Raw genomic sequence first — 20545 nt, 5'->3', positions numbered from 1 at the left:
AGGGATGAACAGTTCTGATTTGTCTTTATATTTTCATTGACGAATTAAGCAAAACATACAACATTGTGTCAAAAATAACACAAATTTCCCTTTAAATGAACTGTTGTATAAGACGAGTATCACATTTGCACTCTAGCCTCCATCTCGTGTGAAATTTCTTAACTATGTGATGTAAATATGAGACAAAATTTCAAACGGGCATTTTGTCCCATATCTTGAATTTTTGGGATATTCTCTAGGGTCCATCATGCAGTAAGTTGTTGCTCTGCCTCAATCAATCGATCAGTCATCAATCGACTGAATGAAATGGCAGATGATCCACAGAGGTATGGGGCGGGGCAAGTGCCTTAAATAGAGCATCACAGTCCCGCCCACAGCCCTAGAGAGCTCTGGTGCCGGAAGTAAATTTCCCATTTATTTCTCCCATTGAGTTTCGGAAAAATCCGTATCTAAAGAGTTTTAGAGCATGTGTCAGGATAACCAGCTACGGCTGAACTCATAAGCATATAACATATCATTTCGAGTGAAAAAAATAAGAGAAAATCCAAAAAAATCATTTTAACGCGTAATTTTTCTACATAATTAATTAATATAATGAACGCGTTAAATTACCAGCCCTAATATATATATATATATATATATATATATATATATATATATATATATATATATATATATATATATATATATATATAATTGTATTGTAATATTATAGAATTTATATTATAAAAAATAATATATTAATAAAATGTGTATTTATTTAAATAATTAACGTATATTCTGAATTACTTTTCAACAAACATAAGTAAATTTAGATTTTATGTTTAAAAACGTGTCACTATTATTCGACCCACTTGAATGCCACACGGAACTATTTAGCTCCTGGAGTCGGACACATTTCGTTACTACACAGAACAGAACAGGAAAACAAAAGAGAGCAGGGTTGAGGTTTTTCTTCACGTCAGACGTCATAATGTCCCAGTGTAAAGATCCGAGGAGCTGGCAGAGTAATGTGGTTCTGTAATACTCGTGAAAGCAGGTCTGTGTTGATCTGAGAAGGTGTTCATCAGAGCTGTCAGGATGCCGGGGATGCTTCTGCTCGGACGCCGATGGAGGATCGCCAGCGATGATCTTGTGTTTCCTGCTGCCTTCGAGTTATTTATCAGAGCTGTGTGGTAAGACACTGTTAAACAACGAGCTCTAGAGCTGTTTAATACCATCATATACACACCATGCTACCAGAAATACCATAATGCAATGGTGATGACACTACATGTTCATAAATATATGTCAGTTCCATACTAATGATCTAATATATGCAGTGCTCATATTTACTTGAATGACATTTCTTGTCCTCTCTTGTTTCTTAGGTGGATTGTGACTTTAGTTCTCTACACCAATCATAAAGGACGATTTGACTGTCAAGGTGGCACATATTTGCATAATTATCTACTAGTTCTTCTGGTTCTGTTGGCTGTTATTATTTTGACACTATGTGGCATCGTTTACATCAGTGCTCAAGGTGAGTGAGCGAGCGAGCGAGTGCACGCTCATCTTCTGGAGGGTTTGTCAGAGTAACACTGCTGTGGTTTTGTTTAGGGACCATCATGAATCCGGGTCCGAGGCGCTCTGTGCCAGCTCTGGTGTATCTGAGGGCCCTCCTGTTCGTCCCCGAGATCATATGGGCCTGTCTGGGGGCCGTCTGGGTGTCTGACAGCAGCACGGGGTGCAAGCCGGCCGAGGTCGGGGCGGTGATCGCGGCTGTGGTTTCCAGGTAAGAAAAAAAAATAAAAATACTTTTAGGAGATGTTAACACTTAAATTCAGAAAGGATGCATTAAATTGATCTTAAGTGGGGGTTAAGACATATATAATGTTACAGAGGAAAATGCTGTTGTGTTGAACTTTCTGTTTTGTCAAAGAATCCAGAAAAATAAAATGCATCACCGTTTCCACAAAAATATTGTGCAGCACGACTGATTTCAATATTGATAATAATCTGAAATGTCATATTAGAATGACACTGAAGACTGCTGAAAATACAGATTTAATCACAGGAATAAATTATAGTTGACTTAATATTCACATAGAACGCAGATATTTTAAAATGTACAAATATTTAATAATTTTTTTTTCTGTTTTTGATCAAATAATGCAGCCTTGATGAGCGGAGGAGACTTGAGAAACATAAAAAAAATAATTGCAAACAGTAGTGCATGTTTATTACTTTAACCATGTTTTCATATAGACATGCAGATTTGTCCTGTCCTCATGCAAATTGTGATTAAAACAAATTACATTCACATAAAGCTAGTCTTCTCTCTATATATTTTTATATAATAATAATAATAATGCATTTGTTCTTCATTATTAAATAGGCTTGTGACTACCCCCTGTCGCAGTTGCATACGTTTCCACTTTTAAAGCAATGATCTGTTCCCTAAATCAAAACAACTTTGTCATAGTTACATCATCATTTCAGGACAAGGCTATTAATTTCTCTAGAATGGATGATTTTGTTATGACAATGATAACTGGAAACTAGAGATATTGGCATTAAATGCTCTTTCCTGTAGTTTCATGACATGAAACACATTCTCATTTGTGTGATTAAATGTATTTACTGGAAGCTGGCCTTGAATGACTCATAGATTGATTGTAAGCTTAGATAATCGTACAAACCCAGTCTTTCTGCAGGATAAAGTGTGTGTGTGTGTCCTCAGCTGGATCATCGTCCTGTGTATGGCTCTGGGTGTGCTGGTTGTGTTGGATCCTCTGGGCAGTCGGAGGCCGGACGCTCCGCTGGGGGTCAGGGATCTGGAGAGCAGCGAGTCGTCTCAGCTCTTTTACACGGCGCACACGATGGCGTCGCGGGTTTGGGAGAGCCGTCTGCGTCTGCTGTGCTGCTGTCTGCCGCAGGACAACAACCACCGCGCAGCCTTCTCCAGCATCGCCCAGCTCGTCAGCGGCTTCTTCCTGGTCCGTGGTCTGAGTGCATTACACTGAACGACACAGACATCTCCTCAGGACTCTCTCTGAGGGTGCTTCTGAAATTATGAGAGTGCTCTGACTTTATATAAACGCATAGTCGTCAATAGTAAAGTTGTCTTAAAACCAAAACAATACTCATTCTTATATTAGTATGATGCACTTTAAGTGTTGACTGCTGTATATACACTACGGCTCAACAGTTTGGAATCAGAAGTTTCTTATGAATCAGAGTTTCTAATCCTCGTCAAGGCTGCATTTATTTGATCAAAAATGCAGGAAAATTGTAAATATTATTTTGTTGTAAAATAAAGTTTTTCTATTTTAATATATTTTAAACTGTAATGTATTTCTGTGATGCTCCGCTGTATTTTCAGCATCATTCCTCCAGTCTTCAGTGTCACATGATCTTCAGAAATCAGAATAATATGATGATTTATTATCAGTGTAGAATCTGTTGTGCTGCTTAATATTAATTTTTTTTGGAAACCGTGATACTTATTTTTTCGTGATTCTTTGATGGATAAAAAGTTAAAAAGAAGAGCATTTACCTAAAATAGAAATATTTTCTAACAATACACACTATCGTCCAAAAGTTTGCAGTCAGTCAAATTTTTTTATAATGATTTTTTAAGAAATTAAAGCTTTTATTCAGCAAGGATATTAAATTAATAAGAAATAACAAAGATTCATATTGTTCCAAAAGAAGATTAATATTTTTAATAAATGCTGTTCTTAACTTTTAATTCATCAAAGAATCCTGATAAAAGTATCAGTTTCCAAACAAAATATTTAGCAGCACAACTGTTGCCAATATTGATAATTCTAATAATAAATCAGCATATGAGAATAATTTCTGAATGATCATGTGACACTTTATACTTTATAGTAGTGATGATGAGAATTCAACTTTGCATCACAGAAATAAATTCTATTTTAAAAGATATTCAAATAGTAACCATTATTTTATATTGTAATAACATTTTGCAAGGTTTTCTTTTTTTCTGTATTTTTGATCACATGAATGCAGCATTTATAAGCATAAAAGACTTCTTTAAAAAACATTACAAGTCTTACAGATCCTTACTAATGTATCTATACGCACATATACATATATATTATGGTGCATTATTTTGTTTCCAGGACACAGACCTGGTTCCCAGTGACATCGCGGCTGGTCTGGCTCTTCTGCATCAGGAACAGGATAAAGTGGAGCGCTGCAGGGACCCTGACGAGGTCCTGTCCCACAGCCCGTCCTCCCCTATAGTGAGTCTTCATTACTGCGTGTGCTGTGTGGTCCGTGCATGGGCCGAGCTAACACCTCCTGTGTTTTCTCAGAGGGAGGATCTGGAGGTTGAGCTTGAGAGAGCTGCTCACTTCATGCAGTTTGCGGCGGCTGCATACGGATGGCCTCTGTACGTCTACTCGAACCCGCTCACGGGCCTCTGCAGACTCAGCGGAGACTGGTGCGTGTGACCCCTGCCAGCTGAAGCCTAACAGTGTTATATACAGACAGAGCTGCACTCATCTGAGACTGTGTTTCAGCTGTCGAAGCCGCCAGGCGGAGTACGATCTGGTCAGAGGAGATGCTTTGGGCTGCCATTTCACCTCCATCTTACAGAGCACAGGCCTGCAGTACAGAGACTTCATCCACATCAGCTTTCACAACCAGGTGATGTCTCGCCTCTATATCCAGATAAAAATGATAGGGCTTTGTGATTTATAGATTGAGCAGGGTGTGATCGAATTAAATAAATGCACAGTTTTTAAAATGATTCTTTGTTTCGGTGGGGCTATTTTCAGAAATCAATGGTGATTTCTATTTTATTTGCAGGCTACCCAACAAAATAATCACAAACTGATCACGAATTATCCCTTGTGCGTCCTTAGACACATTAAAAAAAAATATTTTTCAGTATATATTTGTATATTTTTTTTTTTTTCGGAATTTTAGTATTTCAGTCTCATTTACTCATGAATCTAGGGGCTGCAAAATTATTGATCGAATTTCAAAATAAAAGTTGATGTTTACATACTATGTGTTCGCGCTGTGTATGTATATATAAATACACACATTTTATATATATATAAAATTATTGTGTGTATATTTATACAATTTATAAATATATAAATTAATATTTTATATATATATTTTTTATAATATTTGTATATAGGCATAATAAATATACACATTGCACACAAAAAAATGGTGACGCCAACAGAATGATTCATTTTATTGTAATAAAAATAATTTTAAAAAATAATAAATTAATACAACTCTTATTATAATTAAAAGAAAATGCATTTTTCAAAAAAATGAATTTATTATAATGAGTTTAATTTTTTTTATTTTTTTTATTGGTATTACAGTAAAATGAACCAGTCTGTTGGTTTTACAACTTTTATTTATTTATTTTTTACTTTTTCCTCTTGATGGCACCATTTTCTCAGGTTTGGCCTGTGGAACAGGTGAGGTCTCGCCTCTATATCCAGATAAAAATAGTCTTTATTTTTTTATTTTTTTATCTGACACTGAATCAAAAAACAGTAATGCATAAAAAATGTGTGTTGTTGCTATTAATTAACAAATCCAAGACCGCAATTACTTCCAAAGAATTTTGAAGATTAATAATACAATATAAATATATTTATTGATTTATTTGTATTTATTTATTATTTATTTATTTAATTTTTATTTTATTATTTTATTAATAATTATTTATTTATTAATTAATTAATTATTTATTATTGTATTAATGTATTTATTAATTTATTTATTTTTATTTTTTTTTATATATTTTTTTCTGATGACATGGACATCTTTGCCCTCTAAGAACCACTTTGTAGCCTTTTTTTCAATTGACTCACAAGGGTTGTTATTACTAAATTATTTAATCTAATAATAATCACAATAAAATTTGAAGCATATTGAATTGGTTTTAAACAGTGGGAATGTGGTTTTTCAAAACTCAAGCAGAACGAGATTGATTTTTAAACTCTATTTACTTGATGATACCACAGTGTCAGTGTTTCAGATATTGTGCAGCTCAACCTACAGCCGTGTCTGTTCTCTCTGTAGATCTACGAGATCCCGTTCTACGTGGCGTTAGATCACGAGAGAGAGGCGGTCCTGGTCGCTGTGAGGGGAACGCTGTCGCTGAAGGTGAGTTCACTCGTGTGACTGCTGGACAGATTTCCCTAAACAAATCACACTCTTGATGCCTTCCAGTCGCTCCTGAGCCCACCTTTTATTGGTCATTTCATTTTCAAATGAGCCATTTCACCGAGTTTGCATAAAAAGTCGATATTAGTGTTTTTCCTTGGCTTCTACTTATTGCTTATATAAAACTGTTATTCCATACATGTAGTAGTTTTCACAGAATAAAACGGCAAATAAAGTGGAATGATATTAATAAAACAGTATTCTTCCACCAAACAATGTAGTTCCTCAGAAACTGGTTCCAACAAAGTGGTTGCTGAGCAACACACAGAAGTAAACAAAGCTGTGTGATTGTAGTGTTGTTTACAACAGCTCTGAACACGGCTCAGCCAATCAGAATCAAGGAGCGGAACTCTGCTTTAGAATAATTTATTTACATGTGCATTATTCTATTCAGTTTATTTATTACATTTAAATGACTTCTTTTTGTTGTTGTTCTTGTGTAACGCTCACTTAAAGTTAATATCTTACATTTCATAGTATAATTTAATTTGTTAACATAGCGTTCTGCATTTTATTTTTAAAAAGTATGTTTAAAAATTCCAATTAAAAGTTGTTTAACAAGCTTAGTTAACCCATCATTTAAAAAGTTGTTTTTATTAAATGATAATTAAATATAATGTAAAAGTGTGTGTGTGTGTGTGATATATATATATATATATATATATATATATATATATATATATATATATAATATATAATATATATATATATATATATATATATATATATATATATATATATATATATATATTATTAATTATGTTATTAATTATAATTTCAACTGTTCTTTTCTGGTCCTTGAATCTGATTATTTAAATTTTTGGTGAAATAATTATACAACTTTCGTACTGTTCGTAATGATTTATTGTCTAAATTCACTTGTAGCATTTAAAACAATAAAAAAAGGGTAATTAGTTATTACTCTCTGAACTAATGTTAATGTTTTATATTTATTAATGAATATTTAAAAAGAATAATAAATGTCATATAAATAATTGATATACAACGAACAATTACTCTTTTATAATAAAACTTATTAATTAGTGAATCTTGTAATAAATATTAATTTTTCATAATGTCGTGCTGCCTAAAGACAGATTTGAGTTGTTTAACATTTTGTTTATTTAGGAAAAAAATTGTAGAATTATTGATCATTGGCTGAAAGGTGAAATGTAACGGTTGGCGTTGAGTTTTGAGAGGTGTTCCAGTGGAATCCTCCTGATCTCTCTGTATTACAGTGGAGTGATCTGGTTTTGTGTTGCGTTTTGTGCAGGACGTGTTGACCGATCTCTCGGCTGAATGTGAGAATCTGTCTGTGGAAGGCGTTTCAGGAACCTGCTACGCTCACAAGGTGCCAAAATCACCATCTCAACATTAAACTCATCAAAACAATCCACATCACACATGCTTATGATTGTCTCTATCGCAGGGCATTTCCCAAGCTGCACATTACCTCTGCAAGAGACTAGTGAACGACGGGATTCTGAGTCAGGCGTTCAACATCGCACCTGTGAGAGCGCGTCTTCTGTTCTGTGCTGTCGTCATGCAGCAGGAGAACACGCAGCCGACTGAAGATTTGTCTTGTGTGTGTGTGTGTGTGTGTGTGTGTGTGTGCAGGAGTATAAGCTGGTGATCTGTGGTCACAGTCTGGGAGCCGGAGCGGCGTCTCTTCTGGCCGTTCTCCTGCGCAGCACACACCCCACGCTCCAGTGCTACGCCTTCTCTCCACCAGGGGGCCTGATGAGGTACAGCACTTGTGCACGGTTTTTCAGGGAGTCCTAAAATACACTTGTACAGCGCACAGTTTGCTGCACACTTCTAAAGAAACATGCATGGTATTTTGTGGGTAAACGGCACAGTTTAACTCCTCTCTCTCCTCAGTAAAGCTCTTGCTGATTACTCGAAGCAGTTTGTCGTCTCGGTGGTGCTCGGAAAAGATCTTGTACCCAGGTGAGATTTAGTCGGTCTTGATAACAGTGTGGCTATATTCAAAGGGCTCCTTTTTTCTCACTTCTATTGGTTCGTGTTTCGTTTCTCATTTTGTAGACTGAGTATCCCTAACATGGAAGACTTGAAAAGAAGATTACTAAAAATGGTTTCTAACTGCAGTAAACCGAAGGTGAGATCGTGAGCTCGGTGTAAATCAGACGCTCTGGCTGTCTTGACTCTGTCAGTGATGCGTTTCGGTCTCTCAGTATAAGATCTTGATGCACGGGTGCTGGTACGAGCTGTTTGGAGGGACTCCTGATGATTTCCCCACGGAGCTGGAGAACCGGCGCGAGGAGATGCTTAACCAGCCGCTGCTGGGCGAGGACAGTCTGTTAGTTCAGCGCTCGAACACCTACCAGAGCCTGTCCTCCGACGACTCGCCCTCTCGCCCCACACACCTGCCGCTGTACCTGCCCGGACGCATCCTGCACGTCACCGAGGACGGCCCCGCTCGCAGGTCAGCATATATACAGTCTTGATAACACAGCAGACATACTGTACAAACACCCGTGACGCCAGAAAGCTGTCCTACCACTGATAACTACACGGACATAAAACTGTACTTCTACTGTAACTTGGTAAATATTGTCATACTGCCCAGTCTTAATATAATAACACCTATTGATATTTTTTATTTTCTTGTCTTATTAATAGTTTGTCACACTTAATCAGTTTGATCTGATTGATTAATCATTCAAATAAAAATCTAATATACATTTTTATACACACACACCGACACACACACACACACACATATATATATTTATAAATAAAATGTGCATATATTTAATTAATTAATTAATTAATGTATATTCTGAATTACTTTTCAATAAACGTATGTAAAATTTAAAATAATAGTATTTTATATAAAATATTAAAACATTTAAGTGTATTAATGTATATAATTAAAAATATAATTATTAAACTGTAGATAATAATAAAAAATATATAATAAAACAATGATATTTATTCCTATCTGTAATCTAAAAAATAAGAATTAAACAAAGGCTGAAATTTTATTTTTAATTAATGTAAGAAAAATTACATTTTATTCATGTCTGGTAAAAAAAAATGAAATTTAAAAAACTAAATTAAGTATATAATAATAATAATAATAATAATAATAATAATAATAATAATAATCGTCTATAATTAAAGCTGCAGTAGGTAACTTTTGTAAAAATATATTTTTTACATATTTGTTAAACCTGTCATTATGTCCTGACAGTAGAATATGAGACAGATAATCTGTGAAAAATCAAGCTCCTCTGGCTCCTCCCAGTGCTCCTATTACCATTTGCAGAAATACATCGCTCCCGGTAAGAAACAACCAATCAGAGCTGTGGTCCGTAACTTTGTTTGTGTTCAAAATATAGAAAAATGAACATAATAAGCGAGTACACCATGAATCCATTTTCCAAACCGTGTTTTTAGCTTGTCCTGAATCACTAGGGTGCACCTATAATAAGTGTTTATATTCGGACTATTTTAGATTGCTTCGGGGGTACCGCGGCGGAGTAACCCAGTACCTTTGTGATTCTTCATAGACATAAACAGAGAGAAGTAGTTCCGGCTACGATGTTCTTCCGCAAGACGCAAGCAGTTCTGTTTATTAACCGCTAGAGCGTCAAAAGTTATCTACCGCAGCTTTAAATGAATTGTGTGTGTGTGTATGTATATATATATATATATATGTGTGTGTGTGTGTGTGTGTGTGTTAAATTAAATTAATGCATTTAGCAGACGCTTTTATCCAAAGCGACTTACAGTGCATTCAGGCTATCAATTTTTATCTATCATATATATAAATTAAATTGAATCATGTCTTTCTTTCTTTAAACTCTTTGACTCTTCACAGACACTGCTTTGCTCCGGTGAGATACAGAGCCGAGTGGTCGAGCGAGACATCGTTCCGTAATGTTCTGATCAGCCCGAGGATGATCGCCGATCACATGCCTGATGTGGTTCTGCGTGCGCTGTGCAGTCTGACCCGTGAACATACGTCTGCTCTCTGCCCGTCCTCCATGAGCAACAGCCATCTGAACGTCATCTGAGCTTCACAAAAGACTGTCAGGAGCAAGATCCACTGGACTCCTTGATTTTACCTATTTATTTGCGCATTATACTCCCATTAGTGTGTCCGCTTTGTAAAGGCTTCATGAACTGCCATGCATTCTCATCATCCATAAAAGTTATCATCGCATCACATTATTTGTAATGCTGTGTGGTTCAGCTGTAAGAGTAACTTTCGTTTTAGTGATTGTGCAATGAGGACTCGAGCAAGAACATGTCAGTAATTATCAGTGTACTGGTGGCGTTAGGTTTTTTGTGATGTATCTTCCCCAAATGAGGATTGGCCGATCAGTTGGCAAAACCCATATGAGACTTTGATGCATGGCACCAAACGCATGCAACCCTTTCTTCTGATGGAGACGAGAGGCTCTTCATTTACTCCACTGATGCCTTTTCAGGATATCATGCATTTTTCAAAAATAAAAATGCTGAGGAAAACATGGTCTGGTCAAGTTGTAAAGAGAGAGAGACTATGAAAAGTGCATTTTTTTTTTCATTCTTGCAAATAATAAATCCAAGTTATGCAAGAAACAGAATATCATTGGTGGTGAAGAAATTAATTGTGTGTTTGTGTATGTATGCGTGTGTGTGTGTATATATATATTTTTTTTTTCTTTTTTTTTAAATTGTGTATATATATATATATTAGGTCTTTCTATTCAACAAATTCATTTATCACCAAATAGTCTCTGTTTTTTATTTAGAGTATCATTTCATGAAAATATTATTTAATAATTCTATATTTATTAAATAAACATAGAAATAAAAATGCACATTCGTTAAAAAACTTTAGTTCACTAAATTATACTTTTTGTTATGTGTGTTTGATGCGTTTAACAAAATAATTAGTTTAAATTAACTTTTTGAAGTAATTTCTCAGCCAAATTTAATATGAAATAAATTATTAAAAACTATTACATTAATATCGTCACATACTGTAATTTATTCGATTAAAAATTGTATTGCACTATATATCTATGTAAATGAAAATAAAAACAAAAATCATAACGCTGATATATATATATATATATATATATATATATATATATATATATAAATGTGTGTTTTTTTATTTTATTTGTCTAGGTCGTGAAGATATTTTGTAAAAAAAAAAAAAAAAAACTGTGGTCACTTGTTGATTCCTTCGTGACACGTGCAGGACAATTAAATGTGAATTTCAAACAATAGCAAACATTTTAATGCAGTGTTTATATGCAAATTTTTAAACGCCAGCTGCGAGAGTCAAATAAAAGTTGCAAGGCTGTCTCGCGCTCGCGCCGCCCATGCTCGCGCTTCTGGGGCGTGACGTCATCATGTGACGGTCAGTCTTTACTGTCGGGACTGTACTTAACCTCCGCTGTTTAGTGCAGATTAACCCGGTCGAATAACTGTCCTCGAGGACCGGGACCGGTTAGCTCGGCGACGGAGCAGGTTTTCTCTCCTCCTTTAGGTTGGAGTGGTTTCAAAAAAGTTATTCGTAGATGTAGTTCAGGAGCAGCAGACGTCGCGAAGTAAACAGAGATCTGGACAGTTAGCGAGCGAGCAGCTAGCGAGAGGAGAGCGTCCTGAGGTAACGGTAAGACTTCGGATAAACCCGCAAAAATGGAGTTAGAGGACGGTGTCCTTTACCAGGAGGACCCAGGCTCCTCGGCGATGATGTCCGAGCGGGTGTCCGGCTTGGCGAGCTCCATCTACCGCGAGTTCGAGCGGATGATCGGTAAATACGACGAAGACGTGGTGAAGGAGCTCATGCCGCTCGTCGTGGCGGTTCTGGAGAACTTGGACTCGGTGTTCGCGGAGAACCAGGAGCATGAAGTGGAGCTGGAGCTGCTAAAGGAGGACAACGAGCAACTTATCACCCAGTACGAGCGGGAGAAAGCGCTGAGGAAGAGCGCCGAGGAGGTGAGCTGCCCACACGAGTCAAACTAGGCCACTTTAGTCTCCACAGCGAGCTTTAAAAGTTCATAACAACACGAACACGAGACAGAGAGCCAGAGTTAGACACTGAAGAAGAGAACATCTACACACACGGCGTGAATAAACCGTCAATCTCTGTTTCCGAAGAGATTTAACCCTTCGAGTGTCTGAGGGAAGCTCCCTATGACTCAACGCAGTCATAAACATGTTTCTCTCAAGTCTGCAATCATAAAGTGTGACACATTGGTTTTTTTATACACTGGAGTTATTAGCTTACTTTGTGGCTAGAAAACATTAAAAGTACACATTTAAGTGTTTTGTTTTATTGTGCTTTATCTATTTGTGTCTTTAAATGCAACCATGGACCACACATTTAATGAAATTGAGATTTATACATCATCTGAAAGCTGTATGTTGATTTGTTATGATATGGCAATATTTGGCCAAGATACAACCATTTACAAATCTGGAATCTGAGGGTACGAAATCTAAATATTGAGAAAGTCATCTTTAAATTTGTCCAAATTAAGTTCTTCGCAATGCATATTACTAATAAAAAAAAAAGTTTTGATGCATTTACGGAAGGAAGTTTACAAAGTGTCTTCATGGAACATGATCTTTACTTAATATCCTTATGATTTGTGGAATAAAAGAAAAATCAATCATTTTGACCCATATAATTAATTTTTTTGGCTAAAGCAACAAATATACCCCTGCTACTTAAGACGTATTTAAATTCCAATACATATTTTTTAAAGCCATGATTTTTTTTCTCCTTGTGCTGTGCCAGAAACGAACTTAGACAAACTTTACAGTTGCACATTATGCACATATGCACATTAGCGCATAATTATTTTGCCTATCTAAACATACCATTTAAGAAAACTTTTAACCCCAACAGTTGTCTTAATTAAGTTGACTCTAAATGGCTCTTTGTGAATGCAGTCTCTATCAATTATCTATTATCTAGTATTTAAATGGAAGAGGCATGGAAATGCATTGGTCGTTGTTGGCTTCACCTGACAATGACAGGAAGATGCCTCAGACCGGCATTGGCTCATTGTCACCCATAAAGTGCATGTACTGTGAGCAAAGGGACAAACCCCAGAGTCTTAAGTATAGCTGGCAAAACTATGATTATGTCAGAAATAGACTCCAGTGGTCACTTCTGCGTTTTTTCCCTTTGGATGTGTCTGATCGTCATGTAAGGAAAAGAAGCGTCTCACTCATGCTTGGAGGTGTGACACACCTAATAGTTGTCAGTTCGAGCAAGCCGTGTCTTGCAGTTGTAATGTGATTATGTATTACATTATGTTTGACTCAGATAAACACTCTTAATTTTCCATGCATGACGTACGTTTATGACACTCGGCTGGGGTTGTAAGTGCTCTACTCCGTGCTGAATGTCTTTTGGAGCATTCGGATGTAAATATATGCCAGTGCAATGAAGCTAATGCATTTATGGTCCGCTTGAAAATATTTATTTTAAGAGGAATGTGTACTTAATCACAGCTTTGGCGTTTTAAATGCGAAGAGGATGTCTGCTGTCCTGCTCACAAGTTATATGGCTACTTGAGCTATATTAAACATATTAAATCAAACACTAATAATAAGCACAACCTCCCAGTCTGTTTTGGCTTGAACACAGTTCGAAATTACTGTAATGCCCCGTGTTTTAAAATGTTACGGTTATGCATTTGGTCAGGCAGTGAATAATATCAGTGAGTTGATGACACTAAATGATTCAGACCGCTTTCAACAATAACGTCTGCCAATGGCACCAGTTAATATTTACACTAATTTAAGTTTCAAGAACCTTAAGTACACGAAACATGCTTCATTTTGAGATAACGTCACCTGGAAATAACGATAAGATGCAGTTCAGTAAGTGAGTCAGTTGTTGATTCAGTAAACGCTCTGACTGATTCAGTGATTCATTCAGAGAATGATTCTTTAGACTGTAAACGGCTGTTTGATGTTTTCTCTTACGGGTGTTACTGAGTTAATGAAAACCTAATAATTAAAAATATAAAATAAAAAATAATCATCAAAATAAGACCATAAAATAATTGATATATTATAATTGTATTAACCAACATCGGATGCAAATGCGTTGTTAAACTTAGATATTAACCTGAAAGTTTAGGGGGTACTTAAAGTAAATATTATATCTCCGCTTTCAGAAAGGTTTGGAAATTCCTGCTTTAAAATAAATTGTTAATGTATTTTGTAAAAAAATTGTACAAAATGTATTTTAAGTGAATTTATTTTTATGAAAATCATTTCAGACGGGAACCAGTTCACAGATTGGGTGCTATATTATTTATTTGTTTATTTAGTTAATGCTTTAAGTTCAGTAGCATCAGAGTGATGCCGTTTAAAAGCAATGCAGGAAACACTGCTACTGGAGGCGTACTATTTTGCTGCTTTCTTATTTTTTACATTTTATCTGCCATATGCCAGTGGCTTTACTCCTCACCTGTTAGTTAGGAAACCAGAGAGACGCTGCCCTCCTTCTGCCGCTCGTCCTCCTCCTCGTCCAGCCGTATGAATGCGCTCCCCTCTAAAACCGGATCACTTTCAGCTCATGTGACTCTTTGTTGGGAGCCTGCCCTATGAGCATGTGTTCTGCTTTAAACTCCAGGCCTTTGTTTTGTTTTCTCCCGATGCTGCCCACGAGTCGTCTGTGCTGTCACTCCACACACACTTGTGCTACTCTGGTGTTTGAGAAAGAAACACACTGAACATATACAGTACAAGCATGAATCAAGAGCATTGGTTGACCAGTCACACAGTCAAAATGTCCAAGGGAGAGACAAGTAGACTAATATTTTGAAACATATAAACTTCTAAATAAATAGGCTTGACCTCTGATGAGAGATTCAACATTTATGTTGGAGTGCTCAAAATGATATTCATTAATAATAATTTAAATGAAACCTCAAATTCTGTGAGGGCAAGGTTTCTTCTATAAAATAGGGATGTGCAAACTAGTCATTTAGTCAGCCCTTTTATAAAATTAGGGCTCTATGAAATCTTTTATTTTTTCTTCTTATTATTATTTTTCAAATTCCATGTTGTCCCTTAATTTTTATGGCTTCCGTTTTAATGGTTTGATTAAATATTTATTAAAAAAGGAATATCTAGTCATTTGAATTCATACAACTTTAATCATTTATGAAGACTTTAGTTTAAATGGCTCTGGATTCTGTTTTCTAAATGCCAATTTATTATATATAAAAAAAAAAAAAAGGTAATCAAATAAAAGTTAATAAAACTAAAACGATTTAAAATAATATATTTTATAATTTAATCAAATAAAATCTGATCAATACCTTTAATTTTATTTTTAAATAGACGCTGTCTGTTTAAATTAAAACATGGAAGAAAAATTGTGATATTCCTAAAGAATAATGTTTTCATGAACTATTATTGTTGTTGTTGCTTTGAGAGGCAATAATAAATGCTTTTGGATGGAGTACATTTATACATTTGTCATAATGTATATAAAGCTGTGGATATGAAGTTCATGTGACTTCAGATTTCAATAAGGTTAACATTCAATAACATCGTTCTTTGCGTTAATATTAAAATACCGTAGTCCATATCGCAATCTGGTTGTGTACAGCCCTACTAAGATTTATTCTCTTAAATTTTGCCAAACTCTGGATTCTGTGATTGACGTCTTTGTTTTCTTCTTGGCACAAGTTCTCTGTTCAGTTTGCTTGATTGCACTGACAAGCTACGCAATATCGCATTCATTATCACAGATGAATCACCTTCGATAATGAATGTGATATTGCGTAGCTCTGTCTATTAAGTGCCGCTCCATTTGAAAGCAGGTGATGGCGATTTAGCGCTAATCACAGAAACCGATTTACTGACTAGATGCGCATGATCATAACATTATAATTATATCCCTAATTGACAGACTTTGACTGTGAGATGATGACTTCTGCTCGCAAACACGCGCCTCAGAACCATAGACTGTAAAAGCTCAGTACACATTCAAATAATAAGCTTTCTCTGATGTATTGTCTTGGTAAGTATCCTACAGCAGACATAGCCGGCTGAACGTACTGGATCAGTGCATTCTCTTAAAGTGACAGCACTTTCTTATTATTAATCAAACCGCAACAACAAATAAATCAATCTCTGTTCTTGATTCAATGGCTTTTATAACTTTAATCAAGATTCATATTTAATACATGCAGTCAAATATGCAATGCTGTTTTACATTTCATCACTTTATTAAATTTCTGTACCTAAGAACTAATGTTAGACCTAACTAAATACAAAACTGAAAATCATCAAGACTAGCAATGTGAGCTAATGAAGTAAATAAAGTCATTTTTATTTCATGTGGACTATAAACCTGTTATATGACCTCAAACTCTTCTGTTTTCATCATGCGGTTTGTTTGTTGCAGACTGTGTTTTTTTTTCTCATTGCTAGGGGTCTTTCATGGCACACTGTAGGAGTTTGTCAATATTCACACACAGTATTGATTGGGCGAACGATTGTGTCAGAGTGCAATTTATAATGCAGCACAAATGCTCTGCAATCTCAACGCTAATTATGCATAATCATCTGTAAATTGGACTGCTATGGATATTAACCCTAAAAAAAGTTTTTATATATAATTTGACATTTAATAAAATCTGTAATAAATCCACACATGAAATTTGAATATATTGTTTGCGTGAATGTAAATGCATTAACTCTGTTCTACAAAGTTTTTTTTCTTGTATTAATAAAAAAGAAAAGTTTAAATTCAAATTTATTTATAAAGCACTGAATAAAACAACAACGTTGACCACAGTTCTGTACAAACAGTAACACATTGAGCAATAGATCAACTTTTAACAAAGGGATCACATCCATATATATATATATATATATATATATATATATATATATATATATATATATATATATATAAGAAACCTTCAGAGACAGTCAAAATGCATCTTAACCTGTTAACTGTCACTCACGTTTTTGAAGATAGACTTACATGTGCATGATACAAACCTAAATGTTTGTAATTCATGACTGAAAACATTTTGTAAAATGATTTTGATGTGCCATTTACATGGTTATGTCTATTTAAAAATGGGTTTTAAAGGATGGATTTTGAGATTTTATGTTTTCAAGTGATATATAATTTCTGATGATTTCTAAAATGTGATAGAGAAAAAGGCTACGAGGAAGTCTTTTTTTATTTTTTTAAAGAAAGGTTAAAACTCCTTTTGTAATGTAGATTTCTGAGGGTGCACTCTTGTCATAAATTAATCTATTACTTTTTCTACATAATTTTTAAAAATAAAAAATATTGGTACAATATATATTTGGGAGTCTTAGACCTTTCCAACGATATATAGTTTGTCAAGATTAGATTAGATTTGATTGTAATATAGTATAGTCAATGTAGGCTTCACAATGTAGGTGACATTTAACAGGTTAACTAGGATCAGAAGAGGCATATGTGGTACTAGCAACCTTTGCCCTTATAAAAAAAAAAATGTTCAAGTAGTGCTGGCCGGTTTACGGGTTCATACTGATTGTTTAGAATTATAAATGAGCATAGTTCGCCTGGTAATATTTTGCACTTTTTTTTTGTTTGTGAACTCAGACGCAGATAGTGCGCTGCATGAGACAAAAAAGTAATATTGCCACAATCACTGCATAGCCGCTCAGCATGCATCCACTGTTCATCCATTTTGATTTTATCAGACGATGTCGTGATTATAAATAAGACTGACTCCTGTCACTATTTAGAATGGAATTTTTCTGCAATAATCACTCATCATGACAGTAAAATAAGGCATTCTAAGTCAATCTATGGCAGTAGCCTATTTCCTCTCAATCAGTAGAAAATGTGGTTTACACCCAGTCATGCATGAAAAAAAAAAAACATCACATACGGTAAAACTATACTGTGAAATTTTTGTGTTATAGTCAAAATTTATAGACATCCATGCCTTGACATCATTCAGACAGGCCAACAATCTTTCCATGGCAGTGGAGTTTTTTTCAGTTTAATGTATATAATAATGGTGTATCGTCTTCGTAGCTGTGAAAGGACACACTGTATTTGTGCAGTATTGAACCTAAAGGGCATATAGAGAGAGAAGAAAAGCGGTACTAACACAGTCCCTTGAGGAATACCACATGATAAAGGTGATGAAACTGATGTACACTTCTATTTAACCAATAGGATTTAAACCAAATGAAACATAATTTGGAATTATTTTACATATTAATATTAGGAATTTTATTCTTAAGGTTTTATCAGTCTTTGTTTTATGATGTAGAGCATGTGTATGATAAAAATAAAACCCCGAAACTTAGTGAGGTAAAAGAAACCCTGCTCATGAATTGATGTCCCCTCGATTTATGTTTATTTGAAAGTGCAATAAATCAGATTTTTCTCTTAAATGAGAACGTGATTTATAATTCTGATTATAATTTTTGAGCAGAATAATCATGACTTTTTTTGTGCAGACCTAATAAACAGTCAGGTTTCTCTGCCAAAAGTTTGAAGAGATTCTTGCTCTGCAAGTTAGGTTAGATAAACATGTTCATATGTACCTGAATAATACATAATTTGACTTCGACTCTTTCACCCCTTAAAGACTGATGTTTATTACCGTCATAGTAACACATGAGCCGTGTGAAGCATGGACAATAGTGCGATTTGCAATGCATCGGTCAAGCATTCAAGTCTGTATTTTGCCTGAGGTCTGCTCTTTGCATTTGTATTTCTAGACTCTGGAAGGAAATGTCAGGGAAGGGCTTTGAATGTACCGGAAGAGGACCTTCCTGAGTTCCTTTCTTCAGTCAGGATATTTCTGAGACTCTCGCTCTTTTCTTTTCAGTTCCTGAAGTTACGTCACAGCAATTAGACTTCAACCTTTTTTTTTTTTTATCTAGTAAAAGGTATTTTAGTGTAACTGTACAATCGTCCACATTCAGCTAGTGATTCACGTTTTTTTTTTTCTCTCAAATCTTTACTCATTTTTATAAGTAAGCGTAAGAATAACCATAGTAATATTTTCAGATAAACACTTACTGTACTGAAGCAGTTCATTATTACCTATACCTTTTTTTTTTTTTTTTAAATCAGTGTGTCTCAAATCTGATCCTCAGAATCTTTTGAGGAGCGTTTGTTTCCTGAAGCTTTACTTTCACTGTTCCTCAGCAGAGGGCATCTCATATCTTCTGAGGAGCCTTGATTTCTTCAGCTCTCAGTCGGCAACTGGATTGCATTGCATTGTTTCATTTTTTATATATATATTATATTTTATTTTATCTAAGTATAACTTTATTCAAGGATCTCATTGATTTATAAGTGATAAAAATGTCATCACTTTTGACCATATCAATATCAGCATCTGTGCCAAGAAATGTTTTTTTTGCTCCGTAAAATAATTTAGACTATATATGATTTGATGGATCAAATATGATACTCACAAAAACACATGCAGTTTTTTTTTTTTTCCTAACGACAAAAAGTTGAGGACCAACATTGAAGGCCAAAGTAGAAAGCTTTTTATTCCAGATATTTCACTGCATTTTTATTGCATGTTGCAAGATTTATCATCCTGACCTCATGTGACTCTGATTAACCCGCTTCAGAGCAAATTAATCCATGCATAACGCTCAGCTCAGATAACCAAATCGAGGAGCTCATGTGCTCAGAGCGAAACCCCGCTAGCGCAGTGCATCTCGTGGCTGTTATGAGCGATGGCTCTGAGCCCTGGAGGAAGTGCAGTGAAGGCGCAGTTGAGTTAAAGAGAGCTCTATCAATGGAGTAGCGCTACACAGCAGCCTCTATCTGTGACGGCACAATGAAGATATTATGTGGAGCGGCGAGCCTGAAGTCTGTATGCAGCCAGACGCTCTTCCTCTGCTCAGCTGTCATATGAGCACTGTTCTCCAGATCATATGATGAATGCAGAGGCTTTCACAAGCCTGTGGAGCTTCGGCAGACTTTTCAAAGTTGCTTTCTGTCAGACGGCCGTGCATAAGGACTTCCTTCGAAATTACAAACATCAGACCTGTCGTGTAGAGGAGAAGACGTCCATTACGTGTTGTACAATGTGTCTTTATAAAGCCTGACCCCTGTGCTCTGGCCGCTAATGCTCTTTAATTAGATTTTGCTCTAGTTTACTACTACAGTCACAAGTCTGTGCATGTCCCATACAAACTCTGCATGTTATTTCTGGCATCCTCTCCACTAGGGCTGCATGATGAATCGTCTTTTAATCGTGATCACGATTTCTGCTTCTCACGATTTTTTTAAATTTTTATTATTATTATTTTTTATTAACCATAATCACCTGTGATGTTTTAC

The 20545-nt window shown here is 35.4% G+C and overlaps 2 protein-coding genes across 3 annotated transcripts in view; both read left to right on the top strand.

Annotated features, from left to right (window-relative positions):
• Positions 1-898: 898 nt before the first annotated feature.
• On the top strand, positions 899-10808 carry daglb (diacylglycerol lipase, beta). Its single transcript, XM_052571615.1, has 15 exons — positions 899-1175; positions 1371-1522; positions 1600-1774; positions 2723-2978; positions 4131-4253; positions 4326-4453; positions 4533-4659; positions 6067-6150; positions 7484-7561; positions 7640-7720; positions 7828-7955; positions 8092-8160; positions 8257-8329; positions 8406-8656; positions 10058-10808. Exons 1-15 carry the CDS (start codon positions 1081-1083, stop codon positions 10251-10253), a joined length of 2016 nt encoding a protein of 671 aa, XP_052427575.1. The 5' UTR covers positions 899-1080; the 3' UTR covers positions 10254-10808.
• Positions 10809-11546: 738 nt separating this feature from the next.
• spag9b (sperm associated antigen 9b) overlaps positions 11547-20545 on the top strand; it is a 52605-nt gene continuing 43606 nt past the window's right edge. The window contains exon 1 of one of the 2 annotated variants that reach the window (XM_052570318.1): positions 11547-12174. In XM_052570318.1, coding sequence (XP_052426278.1) covers positions 11875-12174 — 300 coding nt within the window. In that variant the 5' untranslated portion in view covers positions 11547-11874. The remainder of the gene's footprint in view (positions 12175-20545) is intronic. The other variant, XM_052570317.1, reaches the window with a different exon arrangement.

Source organism: Carassius gibelio, chromosome B12 (genome assembly GCF_023724105.1).
Source record: "Carassius gibelio isolate Cgi1373 ecotype wild population from Czech Republic chromosome B12, carGib1.2-hapl.c, whole genome shotgun sequence".
Lineage (NCBI taxonomy): Eukaryota > Metazoa > Chordata > Actinopteri > Cypriniformes > Cyprinidae > Carassius > Carassius gibelio.
This window is presented reverse-complemented; position numbering and strand designations above follow the sequence as displayed.